Source organism: Sparus aurata, chromosome 11, assembly GCF_900880675.1.
Source record: "Sparus aurata chromosome 11, fSpaAur1.1, whole genome shotgun sequence".
Taxonomy (NCBI): domain Eukaryota; kingdom Metazoa; phylum Chordata; class Actinopteri; order Spariformes; family Sparidae; genus Sparus; species Sparus aurata.
The window spans coordinates 18,426,284-18,450,074 of NC_044197.1; the positions used below are offsets into that span (position 1 = coordinate 18,426,284).

The following is a 23,791-nucleotide window of genomic DNA, read 5'->3' on the forward strand; positions in this document are numbered from 1 at the left end:
TTGACTCATATACATTCACAAAAAAAGCCTAGGTTGCATTTTGGCGAGAGTTTCACTTTAAGACCAACACAGTTGTCATGTACTATACCACACAAGTACATTTCCTATTTAACTTTTCCTTAGTGCATGCTTTTTTGAAATGCCCTTGAACATTTTCTGTATGTAAGAAATCATAACTTTGTTTAAATATAGATGAAACTGAAAAAGTTTATTATCTAGGCCTAAAGATTTAGGATTGAGTGATTCGATGAATTGCATTGCAAAACTGTTGTAAATAGCATTTCAGACAGCAATGCTCTTATCACAAGCACCAACAGGCAGAGGGTTTATGTCTTTATGGGAGATTTGATTGGAAGTTCTATCTTATCACTAGACAGTATTCAGTTTAGCAATGGAGCAAGTTGGGTGTTGAGCTGACTTTGTCATTATTTACTATTAAATGCTGCCTGTGATTTGTGTTATAAACTGCATGCCTCTAAATGGATAAAGCAAACCTCAAAGTCTTTCTGAATATGTCAGAATGAATTGATTGGATAATTGTCAAATCCTGTCTCAAAAGGCATTGGAAAAGTAGTGTATTGAAGATTAGATAGTCATTTATTTAACAAAATGCATCAAAAGACATAGGGTGTGAACATAAGTAGTGTTGGACGTGCATGGGGGATGAGAAGGATGTGTGAATATTGTAAAATGCATAAAATAAACCAAAGGGAATTGAGGAGGAAGTAATGCTGCCTTATATGCAGGGGAGTGCCTGCTGTAAAAAAGACTAACAAAGCTTAGATTTTATGGTCTGAGGACATTGGGCTCAGTTGTTACCAGAAGGCATGGATGACCAAACAGTGAGGTAAATTATAAGCTTCTGATCAGTCAGGAGCACAGGTTGTCATACATTTGTTTATATTTGTTAATATATTGAACTGTAACAGATAAAATGTGTCTTTGAAATTTGGGAATCACTATGTATCACTTGCCTTTTAAACAACTGAATAATGACAGACATCATAATTTAAAGGCACATCTTCTAGCTCTTAGGCCCGTTTTGACAGAAATGCAAATCTCTGCCATGCTGGGCTGACGTGCCAGATCAAACCAAATAGAGCGAGGCAGGCAGATGTGTTGACTGTACCACTTTATTTTGATACAGACATGTAAATTGGATGCACAGTAATGGTAAATTTATGTGTAGTGTATGTTTTATTTTGCAACCACAGAAATGCGTTATTCACATAAATGTATTAGAAATGGAGGAAGTTGGCAAAGATTTGTAAAAATGTGTGGATGATGGAACGTCACCAATTTCCACACAATGCTCTCTTGTTTCATATCCCTTGAAAGCATCTTGTGGCTCTGCCTGCTGTTGTAGAGTTGAACTGTTTTTCCACACAGTTCACCCTGACATTTTGTCTGTTTGCAGTGACTAAGGGAGGGGCTCAGCAAACTGTTCTGCAGTATGGAGAAGGAAGACCTGAAAGTCCTCAACAAAGGGGAAGAGGAGGAGATGGTATGCCTCTCTGTAATTTTACATCTGCGCCAATGTGTCAGTAGGTACTTTCCAATTTATCGGACTGCTCCCTCTTTTCTCCTTCCACCCTTTAGGAGTTGCAGGGCTACCGTCTCTGTCGTTGGCGGCTGGCCCTGGTGGGCGTCGGTGTGTTGTGTACAGGGGGCTTCCTCCTCCTGCTGCTCTACTGGATGCCAGAGTGGTGCGTCAAATCCACCTGCACTCGTACCACAGCCCGTGATGCCGATGTGGTATTGATGCGCTCCACGGTAGGTTTCAAGTAGAGCTGCGACGATGGTGTGCCTAAACTGTGAGGTTTTATATTTACATTTGAGTTTATAAATTGTTATTTAAAATTCGATATTGCCCCATCTCATGTTGACTAATTGAAAATCCAGAAAGGTAATTGGATTGTATAGTAGTGGTCGTAGGTGATAAATTGCTGTTGACTGATGTAGGATTGAAATTATTTTACATAACTCGATTTGCAAGCCTGTTACAGTAATCTGAAATGATACAGTTGCCATTTGACATATATACACTCAGTCTGTGCCTTAATAGAAACACTCCAAGGGTTCTTTATTTACCGCAGGAGTGCAGCAAGTCCAAATGCTGTCAGGCAAATCTCAGCATATTGGTACGTGGTGAAGATATAAACCTCAAGCTCATGTGCTTTTAAAGCTGTGAGTGAATACAACTGATGTATTGTAGTTGCACAGTAAATACATCCAGACTGACTGGCTCCTACAGGCAGTCACACTAGCAGGAATGTACAGATGATTTACCATTTGTCCAACAGTGTGTCCGTGACAGTCACATGTGCTTGTGTGCACGTGTCCGTGTGTGCATTCCTTTATCTCTGTGTAGATTTCATACTTTGTGTCAGGGCTGGGCGATATGGCCTCAAATCAATATCACGATATATTGAGCAACTCACCTCGATAACGATAAATGAACGATAAGTAACACCCCCCCCCCCCCCCCCCTAAAAAAAGGAAAAAAAATCCTGTGTATTTACAGAAATGCCACTGTAAAGGACTGTAAAACTACATTGTAGTTAAGATTTATATTATTTATTTAGTAGTTAAGAACAACTGATAAGCACACGATTGAACAGCTGAAAAGCACAGATTACTTGAAATGACAACTGAATAAGTTTAAAAGTATAAAATATACAGTCCCTTATAAAGAAATTCTAAGCTCGCTTCTCGCTTTTTTTATTTCTTCGAATTGAATCACGTGGTTGTACTGCAAGTGGTGGAAGAGGCTGGATGTAAATAAATAAACATTTTGAGGACTTCAGAATCAGAATCTGAGACATGAGACAAAATAGTAGAGAAGTTGACATTGCTGCTTAATAATATGTTAACCTCTTAGAGAACTTTTTTTTTACCATTATTTTCTTGATCATTATATATTTTTGATAGACACAGAATCTGTTTCAGAAGTCACATGACATGTGGGTCACATGACATGGAAGCTATTGAGAAAAAAAATCAAGATTTCTGCATATTAATATTCATATAAAATAGAGGAAGCACTGAAGTACAATAAACATAGCTGTGTCTCATTCGTCCAGTTTACTCATACAATCTGCTGCTGGAGTCACTGGGCCCCATGACATGGAAGATATTGAAAGAACTGCAATTATTATATATTAATATATTTATGCTAAGTTATTTGATGACAGTCCCTAAATCAGTTTCCAGCGATTCAGTCCCATGTTCTGGGAGGTGAGCTGACCGTCTTCCTGCTGCTCACACTGGGTGAACCTCAGTAAAGTCGCGGCTGGACCCGAGTAGAGCTTAGAATCAAGCCCGACCCGAGCCCGGCCCGACACATTGAATGTAATTACGAGACCGATTTAAACCCGACAACTGTTTAATACGTGGGCTGTTATAACTGACATTCTCGACTACAATTGTGAGTTGTTTGAACTACAGAAATCTTAATGAATAATGCAAAAAGTGCCGCACTTAATGCAATCGACAAAGCCGACAAACGTTATTATCACGGCCCACGACTTGTTTAAAATGGGTCCACACCTCCGACTTTCCTCCTACCTGCTTAAAGTTAATTCTACTGTTTTTAATTTTTTTCTTTACATCTTCAAGCTCCATGTTGCACTTAAGCTACACAATCAGTGATGCCGTTAACGCGTTACTAGTTTTGTCAATTTCCTAGTAAAAAATATATATTTTTGCTTTCTTCTTGTGTCTCGGGGAGTGACGTCACGTACGCGAGAAGTCACGTTTTCCAGCATGAGGACACACGTGTCAGACCACGCAGACACACAAATGCAAACAACAATGGAGGGAGGAGAGAGATGCGCATTTTCTAGCTGGAAATAACAGTCATTATTTTGAGTGAATAAAAAACAAAACACAAATGTTTGAGCAATGGACCGGCCCGGCTGAAGACAGTGGCCTGTTGCAGCCTTTGAACGCAGCATCATTACACAAACTGTCCTCGACTCACAGCGAGAGTGGGTTCACTTGATTACTAACCTGGCATAGCTGGTGTTGCATCAGTGGGCGGAGTTTGCCATCAAATTAATGTAAAATAAGCACATCGGTATACACCGGGGTAGATTAATCAAGTGGACCTAACATGTCCCCTGTCCCTAGTGGATGTTATGCCTATGACACCGAATATACCGACATGGCCAAAATGACGTTGGTTATTGTCGTAAATTTCGGTATCGGTAAGTTTTCGGTTTATCGCCCAGGCCTACTTTGTGTATTCATTGTTGACCTTCCGTGTATGAATCTGAATGTCTGATTAGATTAGATTCAACTTTATTGTCATGCATAGTATAGGTACTAGGGCTGGGTATTGTTAAGAACCTCACGATTCGATTCGATTTCGATTCTTTAGGTCGCAATTTAATTTCGATTCAATATTGACTTAAATGCTTCGATATCGATTCAGTAATAAGTAGTAATAAACAAATAATCCTTTAGAGTACCTGTTGATAATTTTTTAATTAAAAAAAATCATCTTAAATTATAAATCTTTCCTCTAGGAAGTTCTAGTTTGAATTGAAATGTAAACAAAGGTACTCGATGTGTTTAGTTATAAAATAGTGCAACCATAGTTAAGCTGAGAAAGTGCCATTGTTTCTGGGACTGCATGGTACATTTTTGTCTGACATAAACATAGACATGACTGCCGTCCCTCCGCCCTCCGGCTAGACAGGAGGGGGTAAACGTTGACACTGACCCCTCCTCTCTCCCCGGAGGAGAGTGCTACTCGTGGGCGCAGCTCCGACGGTGTTTCCATGGCTCTTCACCCTCGAGCGAGGTCGCGGGCGAGACTCTTCCAGCTGCTTGAGGCGGGGACCGAGAGGTCCTATGAGGGACAGCAGGTGGTCGCTTGCCCGAATCGATTCAGAGGATTTTATGAATCGATATTGAATTGGGAAAAAATATATTGCAATGCATTGATGAATCGATATTTTTACCCACCCCTAACGGGTACAAAGCCAAGGAAATTCAGTCAGCATGTAGCCAGAATTGCAAAAGAATAGCATTGTGTACAGAGCATGCAAATACAAGTGATTGTGGTGTTGATCAAATTTGAAATGTCCTCATTAGGGTAAAAAAATTTGGAATAACATTCACATGTAAACATTTAGCTACATTTAGCCGTATTGCTTTTTCCAGAAAAAAGGAATTTGGTTTAGGGTTAAGTTAGGATAAGATGGGGTAATAACACACCAGATATAGCTCCATATTTAAGGAGGTTACATAATAATGATTCCTGGCCACTCAGAGTTACAGGGTGCCCTGACATAAATGTACAGTACAATGTAGGGCTGCACGATTCTGGAAAAAATGTGAATCACGATTTTTTTGCTTAGAATTGAGATCACGATTCTCTGGCACGATTTTTTTCACAAAATGTTTATTGCACTGATGAACTTGAACAAAACAAAAAAAAAACATTGTAGTATGGCAGAGGCATACTACTATGCCTCTGCCAAAGCAATGTTTTTTTTGTTTTGTTAGTTCTATCATTGGATGATAAATGATTTTTACAAAAGTAAAAAAAAATTAGTCTCCAAGATGAGAGGGCATCCTCTAATACCTCATGTTGTACAGTGTTTATTGGGGCCGTAGCTTTGGCTAGGTGATATGTGATAGCTGCTGTGATCGGCTTTCTAAAACGGAGGCATAATATTCTTCCTTTTCCAAAAGCCGCCTCAGAGGTGACGTGACGTGAAGCCCGAAGTTGGGCTGCAAACAGTTGACAACAAATTTGTCTTCAAAATAAGAGCTTTACATTGCACCCCATTGGAGTTTAGAACTGGGTTCTTAGCGGGGGGCTTTTAATTTGAAAGTAGCGACCGTTCCTAGTTTGTCGAGGCGGAAATAAGTGTACCGTCCGAGGCAGCAAATCGGCGGACCAAAACAGACCCCCAATTTGCCGCCCTCTGTCTAAAACCGCGGACCTAGCAGTCAATAGGACGGGCAGATTGGCGGCTTGCTGCCTTGTCTAAAAACAGCTTCTCACACTCCTTCCAAACACTCAACTGCAGGTGGGCTTCCGCTACTGAATCACGTGTTGTAAAGACGCTTTACCACAGGTTGAGGGAGGAGGCAGCGGCCGTGCTGCGTTTGGGGGCGCTTCAAAAAATCCGGGAGGAAATTAGGAGCATTTGTTTGTGATTCGGCTCGAGATATAAAATGCTTCAGAATCGCTGTGTGTAGAAATGAGATCACGTGTATGTGTGAATCGAGATCGCGATTTTTTAACGATTTTTTGTGCAGCCCTAGTACAATGTAATGACATTCTTTCAAAGTTCCAAAAAAATACAACTTTGTGTGTGTTTGTTCGATTAGGATGAGTTCCGTCGTTGGTTTCTGGCCAGGGTGCGAGTGATGCTGGCCCCAGGGAGCAACCCCTTCCACAGCCTGGAGACCCAGACCACCTCCCCCTCCTCCCCTTCTTCTCCCACATGCCCCTTCTCCTCCCTTGACTCCCCCCCTCTGGCCAACGGACATACCCCTCACCCCTCCGATGGCAGCCCCGCTCAGGAGCTCATCAGAAAATATGCCGACTACCAGCCCACACAGGTGAGCACCATAAACTTGCAGCCAGATGTATCAGAGAGGTTGATAGAGGGGTCTCTATGTTGTAATCATGTGTAATTATACTCCATATTTACGCTATGCTAGAAATATACAACAGCTTGTTAGGCATACGTTGATATTATTAGAATTCAAATTTCATTTATTGCAAAGTTAACCATAAGTGTGTGGATAACAATACAGTAATGCAGGCATGTGTCAAGTTGAAGTAACATCTCTTCGTCCTTTTGCCAGATCCGTTATTTTACCTTCCATAGCACAAAGTATTATTGGAATGACGAGGTGCAGAACTTTGAAGTTTTAAAGTAAGCATTCTTTTATTATCTACAGAAATTGTATGGGCTATTTTTATACCATGTTGCACTTTCCCTTACAGTATGTAATAATAAGTAAATCTTTACACACCTGTTTGTTGATTCATAAACAGGTGTAATTTGAATAGAGCAAAACAAGCTTTTGAATATAAGTTGTAATGTAATTCAAATGCGGCCTTTCTCTTCTGCTTCGACCATATTTTATCTCTACAGTGGCTTGGAGGATCTGCAGGTCAGCTGCTCCACCCTCCACTCGGAGCACAGTGCAGGCCTGAACAGGAACCAGCAGGAGTACAGGTAACTTCTAACCTGTCAAGGATATGTCACACAACTTTAAATAGCCAGACAGGAGGAAAGTTCTCAGGCCTGCTGGCTAGATTATTCTAGTGTGTGTGTGTGTGTGTGTGTGTGTGTGTGTGTGCGTGTGTTCTAGTAGCTGTAGTTCATAAGCCCTTGGCCTGAGAAATTGAATATGATGGACAAATCTTGTGAGGGCTAAGTGTCAGCAGCGTTGCCGTGCTCAATGTTTATTCTGTATAGAGCCCCAATTATTATGTGATTTAAAGTCTTTTGGAAAAACTAATTAGGGCAGTCATGTGTTAATGTTGTTTATAATAAAAACCTGCATAGCCTTAGCCTTTACATTGTACATTGTTGTGTGCTTCTGCTGTAATCTTTTTGCATGTATCTAGCTTTGTGTGACTGTGTGTGACTGGTTCACAACACTTGTCTCATGAAATGTCTCTTTTACCACTTGTCAGGAAACTGTTCTTCGGAGTGAATGAAATTGCAGTGAAAGTGCCTTCTGTTTTCAAGCTGCTTATCAAAGAGGTATGGCCCAGTTTACATTAACAGAGGCAGAGTTTACTTCCACTCAGTTTAAATTTCTTTGAATAGATTACACCATGTCAACTTTTTGTCACGGTTTTGTTGGGATATTGCACAGTTAACAGTACATTACGCCAAACGATGTGATTTTTCACATTTGTCCAACATTTACACACTGACGGTTTCTTTGATTAATCTAGAAAGTCATGTTAGATTTCCAGATCAGTAATTGTTTTAGTTTCAACCCTGCTTCCAATAACTGGGATGTGTGTTTCAGCTCTTACTGCAAAAGTAAACATATCCAACCAACACTTTGTCTCCTGGAGAAGTGCCTCAAGACGGACCCATATTTATTTGATAAATGTTTGCTTATCATTTGCATTTTTTGCAAGGCATTCGTCACATGAATTGTCAATATTAGTCCATCTTCAGGGCACATCTGTTCTGTTGCACTGAGACTTTTCTAACCTTATTACTCCTTTTACCAGGTTTCTCTTTCATTTTCAATTTGACCTATTTTTTGACCACAACTCTTCTCCAGGGTGGTTTTGGGGGCTAGGTCTCGGGGTCAGTATCTAGTGTGATCAACATTGGCCTCATGCAGTGCGACAAAATGAGCATTAAGTTCAGGGATACCAGCTCTTGTGGACATTCCTGCAACCAGCATGCCACTGGCTCAGAATTTATGACCATAGTAGCTGTGTGTTGTGTGATGACACTGCACATTTTAGAGTGTCTTTTTATTGTGATAGGTTGAAAGAACAACTGTGCATTAATCATGTTTTGTTCACAACCTGATATGCCACACCTATGAGGTGGATGGATAACTTGGGCACAGGAAAAGTGCTCTTTAACATGGAATATGATGAATTTGTATTTAAAATCTGATGGTAATCCTTCTTTTATGTGCAATAAAAAAGGCTTAAATCTTTTACTTCAATATGAGAATGGGTGCAAAAACAAGAGTATGTTTATATTTTTGCTGAGTGTATTTCTACAAGAGAAGTGCTGTAAGAGGGTAAATACAACACCAATGCCCCCTGCAGACCAACATAGTAATGTGTGTCTCAACTTTGCTAACATTACCCAGTGGCCTGATGTGTCAAGTCCTTCTTTAGCACTTTTTTAGTTAACACTTATTTACATTTAGTTTTGATTTCCCTTACACCTTAATACAAGCTACATAAATAAGCAGGGTTTCCCCTACACTTAATTGACTGTGGCGCACCGCCACGGCAAAATAAAAGCCGCCACACCTTAAAAATCCAGGCATAAATAAATCCAGTGTCAGAGAAAGGAAATATTTTACCGTCGTCTTCCACCGCAGTCTTTGACGTTAACTAGCACGTTGAATATTTAGCTTGATAATTAGCTAGAGTATTAAAATGGTCACTTAGAGCAGAGTCCTGCATGGGTCACTGCATCCGACCCGTTTTCCGACAGTAGCACAAATTACATTCTGTACCCGAGCCGACCTGTTATAAATTGATACCGACGGCCGAAGAAAAATTGGATGGACGCAATTTTTAAAAGTGAAAGCAAGACAGCGTGGGGAATGGGAGTTCTGGGAGGGCGCAAGCACGCATGAATGAGCTCATATGAAATATAAATGCTTATCATTTGTGTTGCTAATAATGACTGATGATAAGTGACGCCTTGAAAATGGCAATCGTAAAACCCGACCCGCCTCTCCAGGCGTCCGACCCGATCCGCATCTGTGTCCGACACAGTACATTATTTTTCACCCGTGCAGGACTCTGACTTGGATAACTCCTCTCTTGAAACAAATAATAAAAATAGTATTTAAAATAGTAGATGAATCTTCATTCCAAGCCCATGCAGCGGAGCATTATAACCAGAGAAAAAAAATGAAATTCCCTCAGTAGCCTATGACATAAGTATAAATATTACAGTAAGATGACCTGCCCCCCCCCCCCGCCACAGCCTCAGAAAATACTAGGTGAAACACTGATAAGTGTACATCTTGTAAATGGGAATTGTGTTAAATTCCTTGTAGTTGCTTCACTATAGTCTCATCTCCGTTCCCTCCTGCAGGTCCTCAACCCTTTCTACATCTTCCAGCTCTTCAGTGTGATCCTGTGGAGTGCCGATGAGTATTACTACTATGCTGCGGCCATTGTTATCATGTCGGTCATATCCATAGCTACCTCTCTGTACACCATCAAAAAGGTGAGCTTTAAGACACTGTGTGCTTGCAGTCTTGAATGTTGTGTTAACTCACACTACATGTTTTAATCAGCCTTTAAACACAACCAGCAATTGCAACTTTAATGCTGACACCTCTGGGGATCAATTAATCAGGTTGGGTGCTCATACTAAATGTAGACATGGACAGCTGGTCAGTTTTGTCCATTGACAATTCCATTAGAATTTTTCAAACAAGAAGGCTACATCCTCAACAAGGCAGCACTTATTTGTGTAATTCTACTGATGGAAAGTAAAGGGGCAAAAAGAAAAATATGGAGCTGCAGATCGCTTGAAGAGAAAGACAACTCTGCCTGATTTTCTGCTGTGAATTCTGTTATATCACAGCCAACACAGGCAAGACTACAATCAACCACAACATTACTTTTCCAGTAATCTGCAGACAAGGCGGGTTCGGATGACAGATGTTTTGATAGCAGCAGGGTGATGAATCAAAACTGCTCAAGCTGCAAAACAACTGATCTGTCAGAAATTTGAATCGATTATAGTTTAGACCACTAAAACCAGGCTTGAAATTGGACGTAATTGTCTTATATCACGTACATACTCTGTTAGTAGATCAATCAATTGAAATTAAATTGTATAGCACCTTTTCAAATAAATCAAAATGCAGTACTTCAAAAGTGTTTGGGGGCAAAATCGTGGGATGTTAAAAAAAAATTGATTTAGAGCCAGCAACGCATTTTGGGTAGTACTAATAAAAGATAAATAACCAAATACTAATCACAATTGATTATGATAAAATGTTTTAATGAAAACACATCTGTTTGAGGAACTACTCAAAGTCAAAGCGAATTGCTTTGTAGCATCTCAGACTGGTGTTAACAAAAGTGTGATTCTGCTATATAAATCTATACAACATGTACTAAACGTTACCAGATTGAATCAAGAGAATGCATATTTAGAAAAAGTTATTTATTTCACTTATTCGCTGTCCTGCTTGTGTCTAATCCAGAGTTTTCATGCAAGAATAAAGGATCATCTGTCTATGGTCTGCTGCCTCTGGCTTCAAAGTTCAAAAACTCAGACAAAAGTAGCCTCACTGTCACACAGGTGGTCATGGAGTTTAGAAGCTGACTAAAGTTCTTAATCTGTTTTCTTTGTCCCTTTTTTCCAGCAATACATAATGCTTCACGACATGGTGGCAGCTCACAGTATTGTCCGTGTGTCTGTATGCCGAGCCAGCAATGGTTTGTCAATTTTTAAACTATTTTTTGCCGATGGCCTCTATAAAGTAATGCTAATAGCAGTACACTCCCTTCATTATTCTATTCATTTTCCTGCTTTTCTGATGAGTGCTTTCCAAACCAGACCTGACAATAGATATTTTTCAGATTCTCTGCTGGGCCAGACACAATTACACAGTCCCCCTGCTTTGGCTGTCCTCCAAATGGCTGCTGGGGTTGGACAATGCAGAGACAAAAGGGGGGGGGGGGGGGGGGAGCGAGAGAGAGAGAGATTATGTTTGTCAGTGGGTGTAATATATTTAATGGCACTGAACGTGTTTTTTATATATTTATGCTTTTTAAAATAGATGATGGCTTTTGCAGAAGTGATGCACAAGCATTGACTGTCTCATCTGGTGTCATACCAGCTTAAGCCAATTTAAATGACTCAGAACCAGATAGATATATTGTTGCAGAAGGTTACACACCTCTTACATTTTTGTTTGGGATTAAACTGCTGCACTGGCCTCTGCTTGTGATGCCTCAGCTTTGTTCCCTGCTATCAAAATAGGCGTGAGTAATGAGAGATGTGCTGAACAAGACTCTGGGGCTCTGACAAGCAAAATATCTCCTTTCTCACCTCCCCACAACCCCAACCACCATCTGCCACTTTTGGCTCACTGACACAGTTTTCACCTTTCTCCACACTTATATTGTTTTTAACTTTTTATTGTGTGCTCTTTACCTGTCTGTAGGTAATGCTCAAATTTACCATTTCATTCCCTTTCCCGGCAGAAATCGAGGAGATTTTGTCTACTGATTTGGTGCCTGGTGATGTGATGGTTATCCCCAGCAATGGGACCATTATGCCATGTGATGCTGTGCTGGTCAGCGGCACCTGCATCGTCAATGAAAGCATGCTCACAGGTAAGAGCCGAAATCTGAAAATTTAAGTCTGATAACTCAGGGGAGAGACTGTTGGAATATTTAACATAGCAACCAAGAACTTAAACAGCCTAATATTCCTCCTGTAAGTATCCATCACTAAAATCTGCCTGCCCATCAGGTGAGAGTGTTCCTGTGACAAAGACCAACCTCCCAAACCCATTACCAGGAGAGAGGGACGAGGACAATGACAGTGCCTACAACACAGAGGAGCATAAGAGACACACACTCTTCTGTGGCACCCACGTCATCCAGACCCGCTTTTACACTGGCGAACTGGTCAAGGCTGTGGTGGTCCGCACAGGTATGCGCTTGTGTCCGAGGACATGTATTCAGTTATGTTAATGTTTGGATGATCTCTAAATTTGTGTGCATTTATTTTTGACGCTTTGTATAGACATTTTTAAATGAAAACAAGATAATAGTCAGATGTTGCTCCATGTTTAAGGATATCAGTCTCATGTTGGAGTTTCTATTTTGTCAAGTTGACTGATACACAAGGAATTGCAGACAATGTGCTGTTCATCACAAGAGAAGCACAGCCTTTCAGAGGTCAGATATATCCCTTCCATTCGGGAAGCCAGCAAATTATGCAGTCCATTTAATATTAAATTCACATTTGAGCCATTCTTAGAAGATTCAGAAGGGAATTTAAAAATCTACTTTTGAAAACCTATTCACCCAAAACTTCTCATCACAACTTCTTCACCCAGGTTTCAGCACAGCTAAAGGCCAGCTGGTGCGCTCCATTCTTTACCCCAAACCCACCGACTTCAAGCTGTACCGCGATGCCTACCTCTTCCTCTTGTGTCTGGTGGCTGTGGCTGGAATCGGCTTTGTCTACTCCATCGTCCTCAGCATCATGAACAAGGTAATCTAGGAGGCGACAAGCAATTTTTTTAATAATGTAAAATGTATAATCCCTACAAAAAATGTACTGCTGTGTATCACCGTATTACAGCATTTAATCCAAATATTTATAAAGTGTCCGTCATACAGTCTGAACAGATAAAAGTGTGGTTGCACCGGGTAGCTCACAGGTCAGTGTTGTGTAGCTCAGAGTGGCTAAGATTGAAACTGTACTACAGAGATGTTTGCCCACTAGGGGGCAGAGACATGCAAATACAAACTCTAGGTAACAGATGCTCAGTCAGCTTATCAATTTTTTTGATTATTACACACATTAATAAAGAACTGCTTTTGATCAGTCAAGAATGATACTCACTGACTTGTGTTTAAGCCATTATCTCCCTTGGTGCAACATTGTGCAGAACGTTTTCTAACAACCAACAGCATGGTAATACATATCTAAATCTCTGTGTGCTGCAGAACTTGAACTGAACATTAATTTCCTCTTTTCTGAAACACATCATAGGCTTGTTGTAGGATTACAATCCTTAGACTTAGAGGATCAGCCACCCTGCGTACTTGATTTGGATTTGTTGTTTACAGAAACAGTCAGAGGAGAAACAGAACTCTTTTCTGTACCACTGATATGCAACATATTTGACTCTAAAACTTGGATTCAAGCAGCTACTTCTGAGTCTGAATCCATGTCTTAAGAGTAGTGATAATGCTAGAGAGGTATTAATCAAAGATTATCGAAAGTGATTATCGAAAATGCAGCAGACCTTTTCCCTTTCTGCCTGCCCCAGGTGCCAGCTAAGACCATCATCATTGAGTCCCTGGACATCATCACCATCACTGTGCCACCGGCACTGCCTGCTGCCATGACCGCCGGCATTGTGTATGCCCAGCGACGCCTCAAACGCATTGGCATTTTCTGCATCAGCCCACAGAGGATCAACATCTGCGGACAAATAAATTTGGTCTGCTTTGACAAGGTGACTATGACTCTTTGCATCACAGCTGTTTTTGCTCATAAAGTATATGAGGGAGTAACCATAGATGCTACCCAAAATAGATTGTACATGCCTCTAGTTGTGTGCCAATAAAGATGTTCTATCCCATCTGATTCAGTTCAGTCAAACCCAGTTAAACTCTGCTTCATCTCGTCTTCTAGACTGGAACTCTGACAGAAGATGGATTAGATCTATGGGGAGTCCAGAGGGTTGAGAATGGCAGGTAAGCTGGTCTGTACTCTGCAATGGTTGTTCTATGTTAAATACAAACATTCCAAGATGTTATAAAAATCTTAAGTCATTGTCTTAGTTTAGCTGTAGCTGTGCTGGTTTTTAATATATTTTTCTTAAAGTTTAATTTCCTTCATTTAAAATCAGTGTCAATGGTGTAAATTTCGGTGACAAAATCACAACAAAACCATTCCTATGGTTATTCCATATGATACTATAAAATATCACCAAAACTTCACTTAGAAAATGGGTTACTAGTTTAATCCTTTTTTAATACATGTCACTAAAATCATTGCTTCTGGAATCATTTTAATTTGGTCACAAAATATATTCTTCACATCATAAAAGTAACTGTCGGTTTTCTTGCTTGTTTATTTCTCTGTGTAAAACATGTCATCTTTTCTCGTCCACCTCCTGTTTCTTCTGCCTCTTTTAGTTTCCACCTGTCAGAGGAAAATGCCTACAAGGAAAATCTAGTCAAGTCACAGTTTGTGGCTTGTATGGCCACTTGCCACTCTCTTACAAAAATAGAGGGCCAGCTGTCTGGAGACCCGCTGGACCTCAAAATGTTTGAGGCTACTGGCTGGGTGAGTTGTCCTGTATCAATGCATAAGTGTAACTGGAACAAATAGCCACGTGGAATCAAGAAAGACTGAAACAAAAAGAGGGAATCTAAAAAATGTGTTTTGTCAAATATGTCTACACATTCTTATTTTTCGGTTCCTCATTTTCTCTGAATCTTTTATCTGCCCAGATCCTGGAGGAGGCCACTGAGGAGGAAACGTCTCTCCACAACCGTATCATGCCCACTGTGGTTCGGCCTCCAAAACAGCTGTTGCCCCCAGAGCCTGTTGCATCACCAGAGCAGGACATGGTATGAACAGTTGTTCTCCAGGATATATCTTATCAATACAAACTTAAAATTTTAATGCGTACACATTTATCAATCAAATTATATCAATGAAATATTAGAGCTGAAATGTAGTCTTGGACGAGAGTGTTTGTCTCTGACTGTCAGGGTAATAGAAGTTGACTAAGCTGCCAAAATCCACTGAATATTTGCAATCTTTCAACCAGCTTATTAATGTGCCTTAGTGAAAAATATATAGACACTATCATCATGATATAATAACAGCAACCTTATTGTACCTCAGAATGAGGATTTTATTTGATTCTCATGGATTCTTTTTCTCATTATAGGAACTCTATGAGCTCGCTGTAAGTACTCTGCTGCCTTATTGATTGATCAAATTGTCATCGTTTTTAGTTTTCGTCTTCTCCTTGATATAAATTCTAAATATATTTTTTATGTGTCATTTTGTGTGTTTGTGTGTGTCTGTGTCCATGTCCATGTGCATGTGCAGTCAGCATATGAGATAGGTATCGTGCGCCAGTTTCCTTTTTCCTCAGCACTCCAGAGGATGAGTGTGGTGGCTCGTCGGCTGGGGGAGAAACGTATGGATGCCTACACGAAGGGGGCGCCAGAGGTGGTGGCTAGTCTGTGCAAGAAAGAGACGGGTGAGATGTCTAAAGTGGCTGTATTTGCTCTGGTGCTGTTGTTACATTATCAACCCTAAAATACATATTGTGTTTTGTTTGATTTTATTTTTTTCCTGCATTTTATTTTAGCACTCTGGCCTGCTAAAACTGTAAGGGTGTAATGCACCAAAGTGTAATGAGTACCTGCAAATTCTGGAAAGAAATAATGGAAAAATCAATCAACTACAAAGATCTGGTTAACAGACAAACAATTACTTATTAGTTACGGATGCAAAACTTGCGAACTTCCTTGGCTCTTGTGCAACAAAAAGTGTAGCAGCAAACTTTAAGTAAGATTAAGGAACCTCCACTAAAACAATTTTTGAAACAGTTTCCTCACCTCAGAAGTTTGATGTGTCTTTTTTACCTGCTGCTCACTAACTTTACTTATGCCTTTTAATGTCTTTTTGTCTCTTTGCAGTGCCAGAAAATTTTGCAGAAGTTTTGGAGGGATACACCAAGCAGGGTTTCAGGGTCATAGCTTTGGGTCATCGTCGACTTGAATCCAAACTCACTTGGCACAAAGTCCAGAACATAAACAGGTAGCATACTGCTTATTGTTGATCTGACCTACATTTTATACCTCAACAGGATGGGATTCTGTTTAAAGTTATCTACTGTGAGCAAATGCATGCCCTCCTGAGTTCCCCATGTATATGAACTCTGTTGTTCTTGGTACATAAGTACAAATGTGTGCAATTTTATCTTTGAACCAGGGATCACATAGAGGCAAACATGGAGTTCCTGGGTCTGATCATCATGCAGAACAAGCTGAAGGCAGAAACCCCAGGAGTGCTGCAGGACCTCCACAGAGCACACATCCGCACTGTCATGGTTACTGGTGAGACCATGCACATACAGTACACACACACACACACACACACACAGGTGTTAACTAAGCCATTAATGACATCAATATAGTTGCTAAAGATGCAGTCTTCCCTTCACATTTTTTTCTGTCTATAGTTGTTTAAAGTTGTTGTGAGATGTTCCGTTACCATTTTTTCCTTCCTTCTGATTCTGATACCTGGGCTTTTTGGGCCAATAACGAGTACCAATACGTAACCAGTGCGTGTTTTGTTTTTTGTTTTTTTTAAAGAAGAAAGAACAACAGCTGTATATACCACTAACCCTGTATGGATATGATATGATATGATATGATTGCTATCATTGTTGTATAGTGTGGCTCAGATAAAACTTAGCCAAAAATGATAGCCATACAACATTCTTTTAGTATCTATTTTGACTTTCAGTCATAAGTAAAGAAAGTAAAGTAATCTAGGAATAAATAACAATTATTTTAAAAGCTGTTGAAGAGCAGCAGCTTTTTAAAAAAAAAAATAGAACAGTTTAAAACAGTAGTGCAAAAGTAACAAAATAAATCGCGGAATTTGGGTCCCAACCATACATCCCTTAACATCCCTCTTCCTCTATAATACTTTATTCATTCATTCATTAATACCTAAGACAATACAAGTAAACATAACTGATCTTCATAAAACAATTGATGAAGTATGAGTGGCAATAAGACATTTGTGCTGTATGTTCCAGGTGACAACATGCTGACAGCCATCTCTGTGGCCAGGGACTGTGGAATGATCCCTCCCCAAGACACTGTCATCATCGCTGATGCCCTCCCTCCTCATAACGGTCAAGCCGCCAAAATCACATGGAGATATGCCGACAAGCCAAGCAAGACACCTCGCCTGGAGGTGATGCGATTAAGGCTAATGTTAACACGAATGCTTGTATAAATACAAACACACGACAAGAGGATGTGTGCAAGCATACACACTTACACACCATTTAAATTTTAGTGGGAAAGGACATCTTTCCCTGCCAATTCAATGTTATAGTCAAGCAAAGTTGAAAATACTTTTGGTACTATGGATATATGAGGGCTGTTTTGTCTATGGAAAAAGCTATACTAATTTTGTCTTCAGGTTTACTAGTAATTTGCTGATTGGTACACAACAAATTTGAAAGAACGATGGGAAAAGGGAAAGAACGATTTTTCGACTGCTGAGAGCAAGAAATGTTTTTCTCGCTTTGGTTTTGTCTCTAATTCATACCTTGCTTACTTTAACAGGAAGTGAACATCAGTCTGGAGGATGTGTGTCCCATAGACGAGCACAAAACACAAGAGATGTACCACTTTGCTATGAATGGAAAATCATTCGCCGTCATCGAGGAGCACTTCCCTGACATGCTGCAAAAGGTTTGATGGATGCAACTTATCCCTTTTCAAAAAACAGTGTAGAAATGTTAAAGTTGCTTTTACTGTTCCTTGAGTATAATTATCTCCATGGTATCTAATGTTTCTGGTGCTTTCTTCCTTGAAGCTGGTGCTGCATGGGACGGTGTTTGCCAGAATGGCCCCAGATCAGAAAACGCAGCTCATTGAGGCGCTGCAGGGCGTAGAGTGAGTATTAAAGTCAAACACACAATGTAAACATTTTTATATAGCAAGGAGTCACTGTTTTTTATCCTTTTCTCACAGCTACTTTGTGGGAATGTGTGGAGATGGAGCAAATGACTGTGGGGTATGTAAAGCCACTTTAAAAGTCATTCGTAATGTAACAATAACGGGTTTGAATGGACTTTATTGAGTCTGGACATACCTTAGACTTTACTTCTCACTTTCCTCACTCAGGCTCTGAAGAGGGCTCATGGTGGCATCTCTCTGTCTGAGCTTGAGGCCTCAGTAGCCTCTCCCTTCACCTCCAGGACCCCCAACATCTCCTGTGTCCCCAGCCTCATCAGGTTTGTCTTTCCAAAAAACAAATACATAATAGAGAAAAAATGAATAGTGAAAGTGATTAACCCCTTAAGGAACACCGTTCCAACATAGGAACACCCTTCACTAAACGAACACCCTTCGTAAAAACTAATAGTTTTTTTGCTAATAGTTTTAAGCATCAGATCTTAACAGTATATACACTCACTGTTGGAAAGCTGAGACTGTCGTGATTATTTTAAGCCCAAACACATAAGAAAAAAGTTATTTCCAGACCATGTAATAGCCTTCTAAACTCACCATGACAACATTAGAAAGAGTCCTCTACCGCAAGAAGCAAGAATGCCTACATACCTTCAGAGTGTTCCCGTTTTCCACAGCTACAACGTCATGCCACAATTTTTTTTTCATAGTTCGCCAAGAGTCCATAGAATGGGAATATCCATGTCATTTTACCCAAAACTAGCTACAAGTGTCGAACAAGCAAGAAACCCCAGGGTCTTGGCTTTCATTTGAGACCAAGATTATGTTTCTAGGTAAAGGGGTTCTCAAGTTATAAGCCTTTGAATCTCAGTAGGCGCTCTTGGAAAAAAAGACCCAAGCAAAACGCACAGACATGTCGTTAGAAAAAAAAAAAAATTTGAAAAATCAATTTTTTAGTCTTCTGACTTCAAATTGTGAGTGTAGCAAGCTGAGACCTGTGGCTATGGCCAAATTGTGTCTGCTGTGTCCATAGACATACCTGAACCCTTATATCTTATTGACATTTGAATTGGATGGAAACCAAAACCTGTGTTCCAACCTCTGTAACTCTGTGTCAGTATGTCATAGAATCACACTTACACTTCTAGAAAAAACTTGAGGGTGTTACCTTTCCAATGGTACCAAGCACATCCCTGAGTATCAATCTATGTGGGAGCTGTCATGCTTTTAATTTTGGTATGTCGTTTTGGAAAAAGAACCGTAAAATGGGAGCGTCATTAACCAAAAGAAGCATCTCATCTCTGAAGCACCAGTACAATTTTGTTGTCATTGTACTGGTGTACCAATGGGTCATATATAAATGATTTGTGTAATTTAAGTGTGGAAGGCAAAGGATGAATTTCTTTGACAGTTAATGCTTTGACTACATGATTACTTGGTATTGACTATTGATATAGGGACTGGGAAATGGTTCTGATTTCTTCGTCAGATAACACAGCGTGTGCTTATTTTTACAGGGAGGGACGTGCTGCTCTCATCACCTCCTTCTGTGTGTTCAAGTTTATGGCCCTCTACAGCATCATCCAGTACATCAGTGTCACTCTCCTCTACTCTGTATGTAATTCTGCTCCTGCAATCAATAGTAGCTCAAGAGTCAATGAGAAATGCAATCTCTAATCTGTGCTATCTGCTGTTCTTTTTTCTTAGATCCTCAGTAACCTTGGAGACTTCCAGTTCCTCTTCATAGATATTGCCATCATCCTCCTTATAGTCTTCACCAGTAAGTCAAAGAAAAGTAACAAAGAAAAGGTTTTTACTGTGGTTATGTGTCACGCTTTTACTTTTCCTAACTTTAATCTTCCTGCTTTTTCTCCTCACTCTCTATGTCTGTTTTCTGCTTTTCTCCTTAGTGAGTCTCAACCCAGCGTGGAAAGAATTGGTGTCACGTCGCCCCCCATCAGGTCTGATCTCAGGGCCTCTGCTGTTCTCTGTGCTGACCCAGATCCTCATCTGCTTGGGCTTCCAGACCATTACATTCCTTTGGGTCCGACAGCAGTCCTGGTACACCGTCTGGAAGCCATTTACAGAGTGAGGGACCTTGATCGTTGCTGATATAGCTCAACCAAACAAATGTAATATCGCAACTAGATATGATTAGAGAATAATTTCATAATAAGTTATCATATATAATATAATAATTTGTTATTATAACTGTCTTGCACACAGTCAGATTTCTGAGTTTTTAGCACATTGGGCCTCATTCATGAACCGTTCTTACGAACAAATTTGTTCTTAGGTCCCACTTACGAAGATTTTACGAAGATTGTGGCATTCATACATTTTTTCTTATCTAGGATTTTTTCTTAGGCAAGAACAAATCCTACGAACACTCAGGAGTACTCTTACGCACATTTCAGTGCCGAAATGTTGGCATGGTTGTGTTTTCTTCTCTTGTGTAGTTCAATAAAATGCAATATTACAGTAATAATTCTGTCATATTTATTTATTTATTCATTTCATATTTTTGGTAATTTACAAAGAATTTAAATTCTTAAATAAATTAAATGTGCCAATGATTTAAGATAAATCAAGTAAATTAGAAACATGCCATCAATTAGTAACCCCCCCACCATATTTATACGTGGCATTTCTCCATCCAAGGCCCGCAAAACAATGGCATATATATTGCTCCTGCGGCCTTCATCAATGTAAGAACACAGCTGCGAACAATTCTGAGGCTTACAAACAAGTTAGGGAGTCTGACGTAGGGCTTTCTTAAGGAACCTCTTAAGAACAACTTAAGAAATAATCTAAGAAGATTCTTAAGAAGATATTGGTGAATGAGGCCCAGTGTTCTTAAATTTAACTTTCTTCTCATCCAGTGTCTGCAACCGGTCATCACACATTAACATGTCGGATCTCAACGACACTGAGGTTGACGACCACAACATCCAAAACTTTGAGAACACCAGCCTCTTCTATGTCTCCTGCTTCCAGTATCTCATTGTTGCCATCGTTTTCTCAAAGGGAAAACCTTTCAGGCAGCCTAGCTACAAGAATTGTAAGAACATTTAAGAAACACTAATAAAACGCATAAAAAACATAATATTTTACTTTTATATGTTATAAAGTTGTTTGTGTTTTTGCTTACGTGTCATCTTCTCAGGGCCTTTTGTGGTGTCTGCCTTGATATTATATTTTTTCCTGCTGTTCATCATGTTCCACCCAGTCGAAGACATTGACGAGTTTCTAGAGGTAAGAAGACATCAAACACTAGAAATATGCACTTTTACTCAGCTCTGAAGACTGTGGCTTGCTGATCTCCATACTCTTTTAATGTTTTTACATGCTATAAAGGCCCAATTTCATGAAGATGAGCATGTGCGTAACTGAAGTGTTGCAGAAACATACAGTAAAGCCTTTAGACCAGGCTGTTTTGCTAATGATCGCCATTGATCTCTCTGTACAGATTGTTTGTGTTCCGTATGAGTGGAGGATAAAACTCTTCATCATCATCTTAGTCAATGCTGCTGTGTCTGTTGTGGTGGAGGTAAGAAACACACTTGAACACAGGGTAACAGTAGATGTTTTTCTCATGTCCAGTTTTTGTTTTTTCATGCAGTGTTCTCATCTTTGTCTCATTCAGCTGGACAGCAGGCTCAGTCTTGTGTCATGAGAAGATATAATGTTGTACAGTGAAATATGTTGGAATTCTTTTTAGCAGAAAATGTAAGGCTTGTGTAATTGTTTTAGATTGACAGATGCTCTTCCTGGAAATATGACAATGGATAGTTTGCACTGGTCTGCCACACTCGATGGAGCAGTGTCTCTATGCCTTTGCCTTCCTTTTTAGAAAGCTGCCAGCTTCCAAACATGCAATGCTTAGCAGAAACCCTGGATTAAGGCTGCACGATATTTGTCATTTTTCTTCTCCGCGCTAAAAAGACAGGAATAATCAAATTATAGAGTGGGCTACTAATAAGACAACCAGCACTGCAACAACAAATAGACCACAACTCAATTAAATACACGTGAGTGTGTGATGGTGAAAGACTTGTCCCAGAGTTCAAACCTCGTGGTGAAGAGTCAGTTTTTGTTTAAACCACAGCCCTAAAAAATTGCTCTGTTTACTCTTCAGTAAAATCAGACTGGGAAAAACTCACATCTACTGGTTTCGAGTACAACTTTTCTGCCCTCCCCATTTTCTGCCTTCTGGGAGATTAACAATGGCCTTATACACTCAGCGTGTGTGTCTGTTGCTTTGTTTCAGTGACACGCAGAAAGTACAGACAGTGTCCAAGGACACACACAACAACATGGTCCAACGTGGTCTGTCCAACAGTCCAAACTAGTGGCTCTTTGGGCCGCACAAGCCAACAGGGGAGTTGCAGCAGTTATGTTTTCCCACTTCAAGCATTTCACATCTGACATATCATTATTCCTCCTCCTCCTTGTATGAAGCAGCAAAAAATCCAACAGTTTGAGGTAATTTGCTGACATCGGATGTCTTGTAATGCCACTGTTGCGCATATGCACATCGCAATGTCGATGCTGAAATGGTACATCGTGCAGCCCTATCCTGGTTGATGCCATTTCTTAAACTACCGGTCCAAATCCCCTTCCCCTTTTTCAGTGAATTAAAAAACAAAACAAAAAAAACAATCAACTAAAATGATTTTGCACATGAGCAACATTTTCTGCAGAGTTTCCAGTGTTTTGAGATATTGGTATCCATGCATTCTTCTTACTAATTTGTTTATTGTAATTTTAACCTCACTTGTATTAACACACAAATTAATGGGAGAAAACTCTTAAGACAGCTACATTGTGGCTCTGCAAAAGCAATTGAAGGGGTCTTCAATTGTGTGCAAAATCACCAGCAGTCGCTATGTGAAATCAAATTAGCCTTTCTGTAATTCTTTTCCCTGCCCACTGCGCTATTCCATAGACCTTCATCCTTGACATCATCTTATGGAAGCTTGTGTTCAGCCGAGACAAACAGGGCAGCTTTGGCATCACTCCTGCCGCCCCGACACCACAGGTTGGGAATATCTGAAACCTTCTTCTTAAGCCCTTTCATTTTCCTCCTGTGTGGTGTTCCCCCTCTCTGTACCCACCTTTTCCTCTAATGCTACAGACCGCACCTTTCTATTCTAACCTTTAACATGGACATGCATGTGCTAGACATCAGTCTCATTCTGATCTTTCCTCTCCTTCTCGTGTTCCCCTGAGTGGCCTTTTGTTCAGGGCTTTATTTTTTAAACAGATTCTGTTCACTGGCTCCGTTTTGAAATAAGATTGAGAACTGCTTTCAAGGGCTTTTTATACATTTTTTGGTAACACTTAACACTAAACTGAAAGCTATTTACTAATTTAGAGCTACTGTTGGTCACTGTTAAACACATTAACAATAAGATAAGTGGGTTTGTGACTGGGAAGTAATTTTTTTTGTTTCTTTTGAAGTTTGTTGGTCAAGTGTGTAAGTACTTCTCTCACTTGCTTTAAAAACCACCAAGTCAATACATTCAACTGTCTATATATTACATTTGTCAGGCTTTATAGCATTTAACCCAGCTTCACCCTTAAAGTGGCAATATACATTACAATGTCGTATGATGATGTAGTTTGTACTACGTACTGTAG

General features: G+C 40.0%; 1 protein-coding gene across 2 annotated transcripts in view; it reads left to right on the forward strand.

Annotated features, from left to right (window-relative positions):
• atp13a3 (ATPase 13A3) overlaps positions 1-23,791 on the forward strand; it is a 53,516-nt gene that overhangs the window by 23,903 nt on the left and 5,822 nt on the right. The window contains exons 3-33 of one of the 2 annotated variants that reach the window (XM_030432998.1): positions 1,418-1,504; positions 1,600-1,773; positions 6,349-6,582; positions 6,832-6,902; positions 7,125-7,208; positions 7,673-7,742; positions 9,795-9,929; positions 11,083-11,155; positions 11,927-12,058; positions 12,198-12,380; positions 12,790-12,947; positions 13,732-13,920; positions 14,100-14,161; positions 14,606-14,756; positions 14,924-15,043; positions 15,370-15,387; positions 15,534-15,687; positions 16,130-16,250; positions 16,425-16,549; positions 17,260-17,420; positions 17,798-17,926; positions 18,051-18,130; positions 18,209-18,251; positions 18,362-18,471; positions 19,666-19,762; positions 19,856-19,928; positions 20,059-20,236; positions 21,031-21,209; positions 21,315-21,403; positions 21,618-21,698; positions 23,097-23,189. In XM_030432998.1, the coding sequence (XP_030288858.1) occupies positions 1,454-1,504; positions 1,600-1,773; positions 6,349-6,582; positions 6,832-6,902; positions 7,125-7,208; positions 7,673-7,742; positions 9,795-9,929; positions 11,083-11,155; positions 11,927-12,058; positions 12,198-12,380; positions 12,790-12,947; positions 13,732-13,920; positions 14,100-14,161; positions 14,606-14,756; positions 14,924-15,043; positions 15,370-15,387; positions 15,534-15,687; positions 16,130-16,250; positions 16,425-16,549; positions 17,260-17,420; positions 17,798-17,926; positions 18,051-18,130; positions 18,209-18,251; positions 18,362-18,471; positions 19,666-19,762; positions 19,856-19,928; positions 20,059-20,236; positions 21,031-21,209; positions 21,315-21,403; positions 21,618-21,698; positions 23,097-23,189 (3,618 nt within the window). In that variant the 5' untranslated portion in view covers positions 1,418-1,453. The remainder of the gene's footprint in view (positions 1-1,417; positions 1,505-1,599; positions 1,774-6,348; positions 6,583-6,831; positions 6,903-7,124; positions 7,209-7,672; positions 7,743-9,794; positions 9,930-11,082; positions 11,156-11,926; positions 12,059-12,197; positions 12,381-12,789; positions 12,948-13,731; positions 13,921-14,099; positions 14,162-14,605; positions 14,757-14,923; positions 15,044-15,369; positions 15,388-15,533; positions 15,688-16,129; positions 16,251-16,424; positions 16,550-17,259; positions 17,421-17,797; positions 17,927-18,050; positions 18,131-18,208; positions 18,252-18,361; positions 18,472-19,665; positions 19,763-19,855; positions 19,929-20,058; positions 20,237-21,030; positions 21,210-21,314; positions 21,404-21,617; positions 21,699-23,096; positions 23,190-23,791) is intronic. The other variant, XM_030432999.1, reaches the window with a different exon arrangement.